This window comes from Candoia aspera, chromosome 3 (genome assembly GCF_035149785.1).
Source record: "Candoia aspera isolate rCanAsp1 chromosome 3, rCanAsp1.hap2, whole genome shotgun sequence".
Lineage (NCBI taxonomy): Eukaryota > Metazoa > Chordata > Lepidosauria > Squamata > Boidae > Candoia > Candoia aspera.
Window position 1 is genome coordinate 100805821 of NC_086155.1, and position 13447 is coordinate 100819267.

At 39.3% G+C, this 13447-nt stretch overlaps 1 protein-coding gene across 1 annotated transcript in view; it reads right to left on the reverse strand.

Moving 5' to 3' along the window:
- HMCN1 (hemicentin 1) overlaps positions 1 to 13447 on the reverse strand; it is a 269695-nt gene that overhangs the window by 66536 nt on the left and 189712 nt on the right. The window contains exons 57-61 of the mRNA XM_063298423.1: positions 9103 to 9199; positions 1914 to 2075; positions 1192 to 1305; positions 855 to 1057; positions 26 to 107 (exon numbers count right to left, since the gene is read on the reverse strand). Coding sequence (XP_063154493.1) covers positions 26 to 107; positions 855 to 1057; positions 1192 to 1305; positions 1914 to 2075; positions 9103 to 9199 — 658 coding nt within the window. The remainder of the gene's footprint in view (positions 1 to 25; positions 108 to 854; positions 1058 to 1191; positions 1306 to 1913; positions 2076 to 9102; positions 9200 to 13447) is intronic.

Genomic DNA, 13447 nt, shown 5'->3' on the forward strand with positions numbered 1-13447 from the left:
TTTGTTCAGTCTATTCAAAGCTTACCATGAACATTAAGATGAAAATTTTTGTCATCGCGTCCTGCAATATTTATGGCTTTACATACATAGTGGCCTGTATCAGATACCTGAGAATACAAGAAAAAAAGTGATATGCAATGATCCTTTTAGTAACAGAATGCTATCATAATATAAAACTCAAGGCAGAATCCAACAAAATTACAAGGTCACTAAGTACTAGAGTGGGCTTCTTTCCAGTTAACTTGTTGAACTACTGTAAATGAATAAGCAAGCTCTTTACAGGTAGTCCTCACTTACCAACTGCCTTGTTAGTGACCTTTTGAAGTTACAATGGTTTAAAAAAAACAGTGGTGTGACCAATCCTTGCATTTATGGCAATTGTAGTGTCCTGTGGTCACATGATCACCACTTGCGGGCTTCACAACTGGCTTCCAACAAGCAGAATTAAAGGGCAACGCAGAAGTGAAATTGCAAGTTGCAGTCATGTGATGCCTTGTTTAGTAACTGTGGTGATTCACTTAATAATGGAAGCAGAAGTTATGTCATTAGTCTGACCCAGTCATGTGATTTTTCCCTTAGCGACTGCAGTGCTTAGCAACAGAGTTACCAGTCCCAATTGTGGTTGGTGAGTGAGGCCTATCTGTATAACAATTAGTTTATTTGAATGCAAATCAGTAATATGCCTAAAATAGACTGTTTACTTTTTTTCAGCTTCATCTATCATTATTAATCATGGCAACTGATTCCAATATCTGGTCTGTTTTTATATATGATGTATACCACTTTGAGGACCATAATTATGTGAAGTTTGGGCTATACCTTTAAAAGTACAGAAACAAAACATATTTGTATACCTCAGCAGTCTTGATATGGAGTCTCTGTCCATCTGCTACAATCCCCACATTGGATGAAAGTGTGATCACACGCCCATTCTTGTACCAGGTGATGATGGGAGGTGGAACAGCATTGGATTCACACTCTAATGTCACTGGCATTCCCACTCTCACATTGACTACTGCAAGAGCTGTGTTGCTGTGGCCTTTAATACTTGGAGGAACTTTGGAGTAGGGGAACATAAGAAAAAATATTTTTCTTTGACTTTTCCCAGAGAATTGCTATGTTAAGAGGAACTGTTAGATGTTAATACTGACAATGGGAAAATGTTCTCTTTTTAAGGATGTAGAAACACACCATAAACAGTAAGGAAACTCCTCCTGATGCTTTCTCCAGCACTATTTCTGGCTATGCAAACATATTCACCACCATCAGATAAACGTGCCCTAGGAATCTGCAGTATGCGACCACCTGAAATTATTCAAAGACAACAAAATGATTCAAGTGAGTTACTAGACCATCATCACATTAACTGAATTTTGTATGCAAGTTTCATCTGGAATTCTAACAAAAGCTACAGAAAGAAAATAGAGACATGAATGCTCAGTGCTTGGAATGAATTAAGAACACCAGTGGAGACATTTCTGTTTTAAGGTACAAAAATGTTCAGCTACAAAAAACTCTAAAGAACATTGGAAACAGCCACCTTTGCATGCCATCAGTTGTTTGTATTCCTAAGACTAGCTACAGGAATTCTGAATTATCTTAGGAGAACAGCCTAAAATTTAATAATAAATCTAAGCTAAACAAATCACAATTAGCTATTCTGTTTTAAATGGATGAGAAGCATACAAGTAATAGTTCCAAATGATTGCAACATTGTAAGAAAAAAACAACTCCAAGAAGTGGTATTTTTCTTCAAATAGTATCAGTTGCAACACATTATCCCAGGTGAATGGTTGACCCGTCAACACATACACTTTGCCCTATCCCATTTTCTCTGTCAACCTTGTTGAAATATTGAGAAAAGAACTATACTGTATGAAAAAAGAGACAAAAAACACCCAGAGATTGCTTACCAGGAACAATGAGAACATTTGTGTTCAGGTTGAGAAGTTTTCCATCCTTGAGCCAACTGAGATCAGGAGATGGGAAGCCAGTGACCTCACATGTCAGCGAGATGAAGTTATTCACCACAACTGTTAAATTCTCAGGATTAATCCCAATAATATTGGGAGGAACTGTTAAAAGATAAACATGTCCAAATGTTGCAGTCTCATTTATTAAAGGTTCCTTCACATCCAGTTGCAAATTAAAACATTACAGTATCACCTTTCCAGACTTCAGCTGATTTTATTACTGGGGAGATGGAAGGAATTAGGGGAGAAAATGGGACAAGATTTCTATTGCTGCCACAGCTTCTTTCTTTTTTGACTCTTTCTTTTTTCAAAGATTTGTTTTGATGGACAATGGCTAAAATAAAATGACTGACTCTTTCTTTTCAATCTAGGTGTGTCTAAGTGGAACAGAATAGAGTGCCAACATATTTAAATAGCTGCTAATATGTTCACACACATACACAAACACCACTGGATTGTGGATTTTTTACTTTCTCGGTGTACCATGCCTCAGAAGGGTAAACAGGAGAAACACTAGGGTAAAAATTGTGAAAACTGCGCTAAGTGGAAACTAAATAACAATAACTATCACAGTGACATTATAAAGTTTCAATACCACTCTTCTTAATATATCTATCAGTTAATATTGAGCAAAATCAGCCGTGGATTATTTATTCTGTACCATCTAGAAAAATCATTTATTTTCAGGTAATCATTTATTTTCAAGGAATCAGGCTAACACACCAGCTAGAAAAGGAAATAATAATTTCTTTATAATTGTCCTTACCTACTTCAGAATAATATTTAGTGTCATGGCTTGGAGTTTGTTTTATTCAAACCATAATTTGTTTACTAAGAAATATATATACAAAGTAAGGCTACTGATTGCCCACAGTTCTTAGAATTATTTCCTCATGAATCCCAAAAATTGCTTGAAGCACAAAGTTGATAAAAATATATAAGAAAAATATTTTTCATATCACTCTACTACAAGTCTGAAAGCGTTTGTTTGTTTTTTTTGGTAAAAGAGAAACCCATCAAACTGATAAGAAACCAATATAAATTTGTACACTAATAATATTTAATGAAGCTTTTTGTTAATGTATCAGTATCCTTTATAAAGGATGTTTATAAAGATGATAGCAGAAACAAAATATTCAATGCCTTACTGAATAATATCAGATATGATTATGATGCTTGATTCTAAAAAGTATACAACAGAATACAGGCAAATGTGGTAATATATATTTAAAACATGCTTTGCAAGTATGAATAGAAGGATAAGACGGAGGCCATGTGGAAAATTTAATTTTAAAAAAAGGAATGAATTTGAACGCTGGGGAGCTCCATACAAAAACAATAGAAAGGTAGACCATTAGAATTATGAACAAGAGATTTGGGCCAACAGAAAGTACTACAATAGAGGAAAGCAGAAGGTCCTGGGGGTAATCGGCTATGAATTTTGTGATAAGGTTTTATTGTTTAGATTGCTTTTATTGTTTAAATTGTTGTTTTATGTTGCTATTTTTAATATTGTTTTTAAATGTTTGTGAGCCACCCAGAGTCATATATTGAGATGGGTGGCTATATAAATTTGATTAATAAATTAATAAAGAAAACAAGAAAGAATCAAGAAAACAAGAAAAACAAGAAAGAATCAAAATCCAACGGAATACATTCAAGGAAAGGGCAAAGAATTTGGGATGATGTCAGCAGGTATGGGAAGCCACTGAAGAGGACACCGGTTAGCAGTGAAGCTTTAAATAAGGGACCCTAATGCTAAAGCCTTTGATTGTGTGGATCACAACAAACTGTGGCAAATTCTTAAAGAGATGGGAGTACTGGACCATCTTACCTGTCTCCTGAGAAACTTGTATGCAGGTCAGGAAGCAACAGTTAGAACCAGACATGGAACAACCGATTGGTTCAAAATTGGGAAAGGAGTACAACAAGGCTGTATTTTGTTACCCTGCTTATTTAACTTATATGCAGAATACATCATGAGAAATGCCACGCTGGATAAATAACAAGCCGGAATTAAGGTTGCCGGGAAAAATATCAACAACCTCAGATATGCAGACAATACTACCCTAATGGGAGAAAGTTCAGAGGAACTAAAGAGCCTCTTGATGAGGGTGAAAGAGGAGAGTGCAAAAGCTGGCTTGAAACTCAACATTAAAAAAACTAAGATCATGGCATCTGGTCCCATCACTTCCTGGCAAATAGAAGGGGAAGAAATGGAAGCAGTGATAGATTTTATTTTCTTGGGCTCCAAGATCACTGCAGACAGTGACTGCAGCCATGAAAATAAAAGACGCTTGCTCCTTGGGAGGAAAGCTATGGCAAACCTAGACAGCATATTAAAAAGCAGAGACATCACCTTGCCAACAAAGGTCCGTATAATCAAAGCTATGGTTTTCCCAGTAGTAATGTATGGCTGTGAGAGTTGGACCATAAGGAAGGCTGAGCACCAAAGAATTGATGTTTTCGAACTGTGGTGCTGGAGAAGAATTTTAAGAGTCCCTTGGACTGCAAGGAGGTCAAATCAGTCAATCCTATAGGAAATCAACCCTGACTGTTCATTGGAAGGACAGATACTGAAGCTGAAGCTCAAATACTTTGGCCACCTAATGCGAAGAGTGGACTCACTGGAAAAGATCTTGATGCTAGGAAAGACTGAAGGCAAAAGGGGAAGGGGACAGCAGAGGATGAGATGGTTAGATAGCATCATCGATGCAATGAACATGAATTTGAGTAAACTCCGGGAGACAGTGGAGGACAGGAAAGCCTGGTGTGCTATGGTCCATGGGGTCACGAAGGGTCGGACATGACTTGATGACTGAACAACAACAAAAGCCCTAACCCTAACCCTAACCAACCAACACAGAAATGAGGCCAGAATCAAAATGTTATAATAGACATACAAGGAGGTGATCAACAGCATGAATCACTTTTGAAATATTGCTCTGGTAGACAGAACAAGAACGGAAATCATTCTTGTTACATGTAACCTAAAAGTTTTGTATCTTTGCCTAGTGCATTGTTAATTTGGTATTGGTGGTTTTCCAAAAACATTTATTTGAATTATTTGCTGCCAATCAGTCTCTTTTTAGACTTTAAATTCACTGCTACCTATATTCAAAGAAGATATTAATTAAAATATGAAAATGTGAATTTTGCTTTCATCTATGCTAGTTAACCTGTGACTTTTTTCTCCTTATTCTTAGCTACTTTTCGTCTCACAAATTAGCAGCTCTATTTCCACAAAACATACATACAAACAAACAATTCTGGTTTTTTTGTTCCTGCTTTCAAGCTTGCTGCTACTTTGACTTCTAGATAAATCACAGACCCTGGCCTGTTGCTCTCAAATAAGCCAGGAAACATAAGGCAAAAATAAAGCCGTGTTGCAGTTCTGGCCTATAAGGGATGCAGCAATCCTAAACTTAAATTTGTACAACACACCAATAGACCATTACAGATGTATTTCTCTGTTCCAAGAAAGGAGCTAGCAGGCTTCTTATTGTTTAGTGCAAACTAGTCCAGTGTTGTTTGCCAAGTGATAAAATTGGACTTCACTCAATTGCATTACAGCATCTTTCTCTCTCGGTAGATAAACCATTACAATGGAAAATGTACTAAATAGAAGAGGTAGTTATGTAAAAATACTATCCATGTTTATGATTCTAAAATTCAGTGGAGATCATAGGAGATTTTCTTATGTTTTCATCACAGACCCAAATTCTAACAACCCTCTCAAATGTTGCATCTTGTCGTTATTTTCCAGTGCCTTCCTTCAGGAATTTTTTCCAATTTTCCTCATCTTTTCTACTCAAACTTTTATAAATACTGTATCAATATTATTTTCCCTGGAACTTGCTGCAACACTTTTTACATTTACTGTATGACTCTAATTCTCCTGACTTAGTAACATTCTCAGTTTATGTGTGATTCTAATTTCTCTGATGTCTGTTCTGAATTAGTGCTAGTTCTTCGGTAGTAAACAAACTACTCTCTTTCAGAGCTTTGTGGGTGATTTTCCCTAAGGATACATGTGTTCAATTTACATATGTATAATGTGCATTCATGTACGTAAATCAGCAAAAATGGAAATATAATCTAAGCCAATAGAAACAAAGATAACACAACACCCTACTGTTGTACTGGGTAAGCTGAAAAGTTTAAAAAATAAAATAAACTTTATCACAAACTAGAAAATGAAATCATAGTCTTGGAACAGCATGGAATACTTGAAAGAACATTGCTTGAAAGAGCCAAGATTTGGTCTAAGTATGGAATAGTATGCTTTCTTCCAAGCTTAAAACAATTGGAACACAGGCATTTTGTTTTGAATATGGGACACTTGGAACAATCATATCAAACTCAGAATCTTTTGCATCTCTCTAGTCTACAATTACAAATAAAGTTCAGGACCTGGAGATTCTAGGCTAGAAATACCTGTCTTGATTTCAAATTCTCTTATTTGCAAATGCCACATAGGTATTTTAAGATGTCTTTTTCTGTTATTATTAACATTTTCAAAAGTATATGCTTTGATCAAGAACATTTTATTTTTGAAAATAAAACCAGTTTCATTAGAAAAATGTCAAGTTTTTAAATTTAAAAATGAAAACAATAACTGTTAGGTTGATAAAAGAAAAAATACGTATTTTCTTTATGGACAATTATCATTTATCATGGTTAGCCCTTATGGTTTGCTTAACTGCTAAACATTTATGGTTTGTTTGCTCATTTAGGTATTAAGGAATTAGAACTTTTATGAATCAAATAGCAGTTGTTGCATAGAAAGAAGTAATACATCCTCTGTTGCAGGAGGCCACATAGAATGGGTTTCATTGTGCTATCCAGGAGTATAAGGCAAAAACCTATATGACAGTCTTTTGCTCTTCCACCCTCGTAATGCAGACTTTCTTCTTGATTGAGCTGACCTAACTCAGGACCCCATTTTACTGGCTCTACTTAGACATGTAGTAGTTAAATGAGGAGAGCTTATGAAATGAAGAAAACATCTACCAATTTAAATATAAATTTAGAAGTATTGCATGAAACTTAGTAAATATTAAATTAAGAAACAGTTACAGGCTCTATGTAATCCTTGAGAAAATATCAACCACCTGTATGTGGAAAGGCTTCAAAAATGATACAAAAGGAAGAAAGTAAATCTATGGCAGACCTTAAAACAACTCATTTCTCTAAGTATGACTCAGGTACAAAATTCTTAAGACAAATCTCATAATTCCCCCTTATCTTATTTATATCAGGCATCCTTGCCACAAACCAACATCTTTTATATAGAAAAGTTATCCATGAAGCCATGCTCATCAGTCTTCTCACTCCACAAATGTCTAAGCTGGGACCTCCACATAGTTCTTCAGTTGCTGCACAGTTCTTCATTACATCTTCTAATGTATCCACAAAACAACCACAAAATAGTATATCAGAAGTCTTCTCAGTTTAAAGACCTCTTTGTAATTTTACCAAACAGCAAGGCCAAGTATATTCCAAAGGTGAACTCCATTTTTCAAAATGCACAGGAACTTATCCTCCCTTTCTTATGTCCCTATTCTTCTCACTTATCTAAACATCTCTGGCATAAACTGGATGTCCACAGAGTTTCCAAATATGCTTTCTGCAGACTTCATGGCAAGAATGAACATTCAGAATTTCAGAATTTCTTGTATATGGAGAACAAGAGAAGTCAGAATGAATGCTAAGACTGGCAAGAAAAGCATAAAAAGAACTTGAATGGAAATGATTACTCCAGTGTTGAAGATAGTGAGTTTGAGATGGTGAGGAGACAATAAGATATATCAGAAGTGAAGTAGAAATACAAGCTGGGAAAGGGGGAAAGGGATAGCTAAATATTATTAGATTAAAGGTAGATGGCCTTTCATGAAGTTATCTAGGGTGAGAGGAAGGTAATAGAGCAGCAGAAATCAAAGAACAGAATTCTAAGAATTCAGGACATGTCTCCCAATTTTCTGAATATTTGGTGTTATTTTTCAAGGACATTGGGTATTTTTAAATACAAAAAACAAATCAAGCAGGAAAAATGGCAATAATGCTTCAGTTTTTTGGCACTGAAGGGAAATAATTCATGATTGTGAATGACATGTCTTTTTTCTTCAGAACCACAAGTTGGCTGGTCCTTCCCATGATTTTCCTCAATAAAGATTTTCAGAGAAGTTCTAGCCAAATATTAATCCCCCCACCTCTTTGGGAGGAGATGGGCAGTAATAGAAATTTGAATAATAAATAAATAAAATTCCTATACAAATAATTCTTAAGAGTGAAATGGGACTCAACTAAAGATACTGATATATTTGTAATTATACATAAGCATTAAACAGGGAATTCAGTTAACATCAGAACAAAACTAGGCATTACCTTAAATGTAACACTAAGTTTTCCAACTGTATTTGATATGATTTATGACATCTACTTTGCATCCTCCTAATGTCACAAAATTCTACATTTCCTGCTCTTCTCAAAAGCAACCTATTGGTATGGTCTTTGTAAGAATACAGTACATCCTATTTAAGTCAATGAAATTTGATCTATAATTGATCCAACTAATTCTACTTATAATTAAACCTGGATTCAATCAAATATCTCATTTATACAAAAATCTGTGCAGATGGAACCAATAAATAAATAAGTATTTGAGTAACCATTTACTTTCAGTCAGCTTCTAATTACCGTTTTCTTATCCAGACAACGGCCAACCCTCAAACTAATTTGGGTCATTGATGTTGCTAGTTTAGCAAAGTATATTCTAGAATGCCCAAAGTTTCTTGCAGAGAATTAATAATGATGCAATATAATTCAAAAGCATAGGTGGAAATTGAAAGTGATAAATATTGATTGACAAATAATCTAGACGCAAGTCCTCTGGACAATTTGCCACATGGAGAAATGATATTTTAAAAATATCCTGATTTGATATAAGGCAGAATGGGGATTTTTATACTTTGCAGCAGCAGTCAATGTTCATTAAAATATATTTAACAAATTCAGTGTTGATTTTATCCTTTTGCAAAGACAAAATAAGAAACAGGAGCAGAATCTTTTTTGAGCTGGCCCTTATGGGAATGTAACCAATCATTATCTTAGAAAATAGCAATCTTACCATGGACGTTAAGATTAAAATATCTTTTGGCACGTCCTGCTGTGTTCTCCACAACACAGACATACCTGCCTGTATCTGTTATTTGAGTATTGCGGATCTGTAAAAAACAAAGATAGCAGAATGAGACACCTATGCTAAATAAATGAAATCTACTCACATTCTTTCTCTTTCTCAGATGCACACAAATAAATGCACACACTGCAAGTGGTACAACTGCCCTCTAATTAAATGTTCAATAAAGGTGTAACGATTGCCTAAACCCAAATACTCAGTCTCACAAGCTCGGGCTTAAAGATAACTGATTTATTAAAGGAATAGTATGCAAATACAGAGAAAGCTGAGAATGAGCAAAAGCGCGCCAAATACAAACTTAAAAGCCTTGCTTGTAAGCAGGTCCCGCCCCGTCACTCGTCAGGACGCTCCCCCTCCCAGGTGCTGGAAGCCGTTAGACGCGCCTGGGAAAGTAACCTTGAACAGGAGCGCAAACCCAAACATGCATTCCAAGCCCTCAAAACAAGGGAGGGCGAAAGAATGGAAAAACCCCGGGTGAAAGAACACGGAACAGAGAATGACATGTGAAACGTTACAATGTTAACCATACATTAGAATGAGAACATGACATATTGCCCCCCCAAAAGAAATTAGGGAGCCGGTTTGTCAGGATAGGCAGAGTGAAATTGGGCTACGAGACGAGGAGAATGCACGTCTGGAGCAGCAACCCATTCAGGATGAGGGAAATGTTTCCAGCGGATGAGGTATTGTAGAGTGGAGCGCTGGCGTCTGGAATCGAGGATAGATGCCACCTCGAAGTGTTGCTGGTTGTCAATCATGAGGGGAGGTGGAGGAATGGGTTGTGGATGCCAACGGTCCGACGACAGGCAGGGTTTGAGTAAACTACAATGGAAAACAGGATGCAAACGTTTAAGGTTGTGAGGTAAATCAAGTTTAAACGTAACAGGGTTGAGTTGAGCAACAATTGGAAAAGGACCGACAAATTTAGGACCAAGTTTTTTAGAGGGTTGTGGGGACTTGATAAACTTAGTTGACAAGTAGACTTTATCTCCGACCGCAAAAGATGGTTCCGGGGAACGCTTTGCATCGGCATGGCGTTTGTAGGTAGCCTGGGCATGGTGGAGAGCGAGTAGAATATTAGACCATGAGTCTTTGAGAGAGTCTGCCCAGCCAGCGAGGGTGGCTGGGAGCGGTTGAGGATGAGGAAGTTCAGGAATCGGAACGAATTCACGTCCAAAAACTGTTTTAAAGGGAACTTGACCAGTGGTTTGATGAATGGAATTGTTGTAAGCGACCTCAGCAAATGGGAGTAAATCGACCCAGTTGTCTTGCTGGTAGTTAACAAAAGCTCTGAGGTATTGTTCCAATGTAGAATTAACCGCCTCTGTAGATCCGTCCGTTTCCGGATGCCAGGCGGTAGAAAGCGATTGTTTTGTACCCAAAAGTTTCAAAAATGCCCGCCAAAATTGTGACGTAAATTGTGTGCCTCTGTCACTCACCAAACGGGCGGGGATACCGTGGAGGCGGTAGACGTGGATGAGGAAGAGGCGTGCCAGCTGTTGTGCGGTGGGGATAGAAGCGCATGGGATAAAGTGGGCTTGTTTGGAGAAAAAGTCTTTGACGACCCAAATGACAGTTTTGCGTTGACTAGGGGGTAGATCAACGATAAAATCCATGGAGATATCCTGCCAAGGGACAGATGGAGTGGCCACAGGTTGAAGGAGACCTTGGGGCTTGCCCGGTTTGCGCTTTATCGCCGCACATACAGGGCACGCAGTGACATATTCCTTCAAGTCTTTGAGTAAAGTTGGCCACCAGAATTGGCGGCGAACGAGGTGCAAAGTTTTCACGTAGCCGAAATGTCCAGCTAGCTTGTCATCGTGGCAGCGCTGGAGTATGGTTTTTCGCATTGCTTCGGGTACATATAGACGATCGTTGCGCCAGGCAAGATCATCGGTGAAAGTTAAAATGTGTCTATTGGCTTGCAACCAAGTATCTGTTTTAAGGTGGGAGAGCAACTGTTGTTGCAAATCGGAGGGAATTGACAAGGGAGGCGGGCGGCTGGAAGGCGGAGCGGCTGGAGGCGGAGTTGATTGCGCTCGGGTCTGGCTGCGAGTCACCGCTGCCAAACCTAATTGTTTGTCGGTCCAGACGGTGCCTTGGACCGTTGGCCCTGGGCCAGCATCTTGGGGTCTGCGCGAGAGTGCATCAGCTAAGAAATTTTTCTTGCCTGGTATAAATTTAAGGGTGAAGTCAAAGCGGTTGAAAAACTCAGCCCAGCGCAGCTGTTTGGGACTGAGTTTCCGACTGGTGCTTAAAGCTTCCAGATTTTTATGGTCAGTCCAGACTTCAAAAGGGTTTGAAGTGCCTTCCAATAGGTGTCGCCACGTCTCTAACGCTGTTTTTACAGCAAAAGCCTCCTTTTCCCAAACATGCCATCTTCTCTCTGTTTCCGTGAATTTGCGAGAGAGGTAGGCACAGGGTTTTAAAGCGCCAGATTGGTCAGCTTGTAATAGAATTGCTCCTATGGAAAAATCAGAAGCATCGACTTGTACCACGAAGGGTTTAGAGGGGTTTGGATGCTGTAAAATCGGTTCTGTGGTAAAGATTTGTTTTAGCGCTTCAAACGCTTGCTGACAGGCGGGAGTCCATTTAAGGAGCGCGCCTGGGTTCTTTGAACGTCGCGTATCCCCCTGTCCTTTAGTTTTTAACAGTTCAGTAAGGGGGAGGGCGATTTCCGCAAAATTTTGGGCGAATGTTCGATAGAAATTAGAGAATCCAAGGAAACTCTGTAATTGTCTCCTGGTATGGGGAGGTTCCCATGCCACGATGGCTTCTACTTTTGCAGGGTCCATTTCAATGCCCTGAGCTGAAATCCGGTACCCTAGGTAATCAATTTGCGACTGATGAAAGGCACATTTTGACAGTTTTGCATACAGCTGTGCTTTTTGCAATTTAGCTAGTACCTGACGCACCAGGTGGATATGTTCTGACATGGTTTCAGTATAAATCAATACATCATCCAAATATACCAGTACCCCCTTAAATAGGTGGTCATGCAAGACCTCATTGATTAGTTGCATAAAAACCCCAGGTGCCCCAGATAACCCGAATGGTAAGACTTTATATTGGAAAGCCCCAAGAGGACAGTTGAACGCTGTCTTCCACTCATCCCCTTCCCTTATGCGAATGCGAAAGTAGGCTTCTCTCAAATCCAGTTTTGAAAAGATTTTGCCTCTGGCCAGATGTGATAACATATCTTTGATCAGGGGCAAAGGATATTTATTTAATATTGAGACCGCATTGAGCCCGCGGAAATCGGTACAAAGCCTTAATGACCCATCCTTTTTTGGCCTGAATAGGACAGGCGCTCCTACCGGGGAATTTGCCGGCTCAATGAAACCTCTAGCTAGATTTTTGTCAATGAACTCCCTTAGCGTGGTAAGCTCTTTGGGAGACATGGGGTATATTTTTGGGTGAGGCAATTTTACATTTGGTAAAAACTCAATGGCACAGTCCGTTTTTCGGTGGGGTGGCAAGCGATCTGCTTCCTTTTCCCCAAATACTTCAGCAAAATCTTGGTACTGATTGGGTAGCCCCTCAAGAGGTTGAAGCGTTTGCACAGTGGTATACGCTACCCCACCACCCTCCATGTCCTCCAGTAGGTCCTTTTCGGGTACTTTGTAAAATCCATCTGCAAACGTCACAGTTCTATGCAGCCAGTTGATAAAAGGGTTTTGCTTCACAAACCAAGGCATCCCCAAGATTACCAGAGGACCCCCCACTGGAGCTACCACAAATGGCAGCTTTTCCTGATGGGAGCCCATCTGCAAGGCGACCAGTCCCGTGGAAAGATTGACTGCTTTCCCTCCCGCCATAGTTCCATCCAATTGGGTGAAAATCATGGGTCTTGGCAAAGGGAACGTGGGCAGTTCCAGAGCCGCTACGACATCAGGGTGCATCAGGGAACGGGAGCAACCCGAGTCTAGCATGGCCCACACTTCCACCGTTTTGGTTTTTGAGCTTAGTTTAACTTTAACAGTCAGTGTGGGGAAGTTTCCACTCACCGAATCATGGTTACGCCCGGTTTCTTCCACCTGCCCTAGGGCGCCCTTCAGGGCAGGTGGTAGGCTTTTCCCGCCGGCTGCTCGAATTGCAACTCTTCCTCCTCTTCACCGAAGGGAAGGTCTGGGGGGTCCAGTTCCGCGAGGGCTGCCTTCAGTTTTCGCGGTGGAGCAGGAGCAGGCGTCTTTACCGTGGGTTTCGTCTGTCGTTCCTCTGGACGGCGTCTTGGGCACGAAGTGGCTCGATGTCCTTCTTTCCCACATCTGAG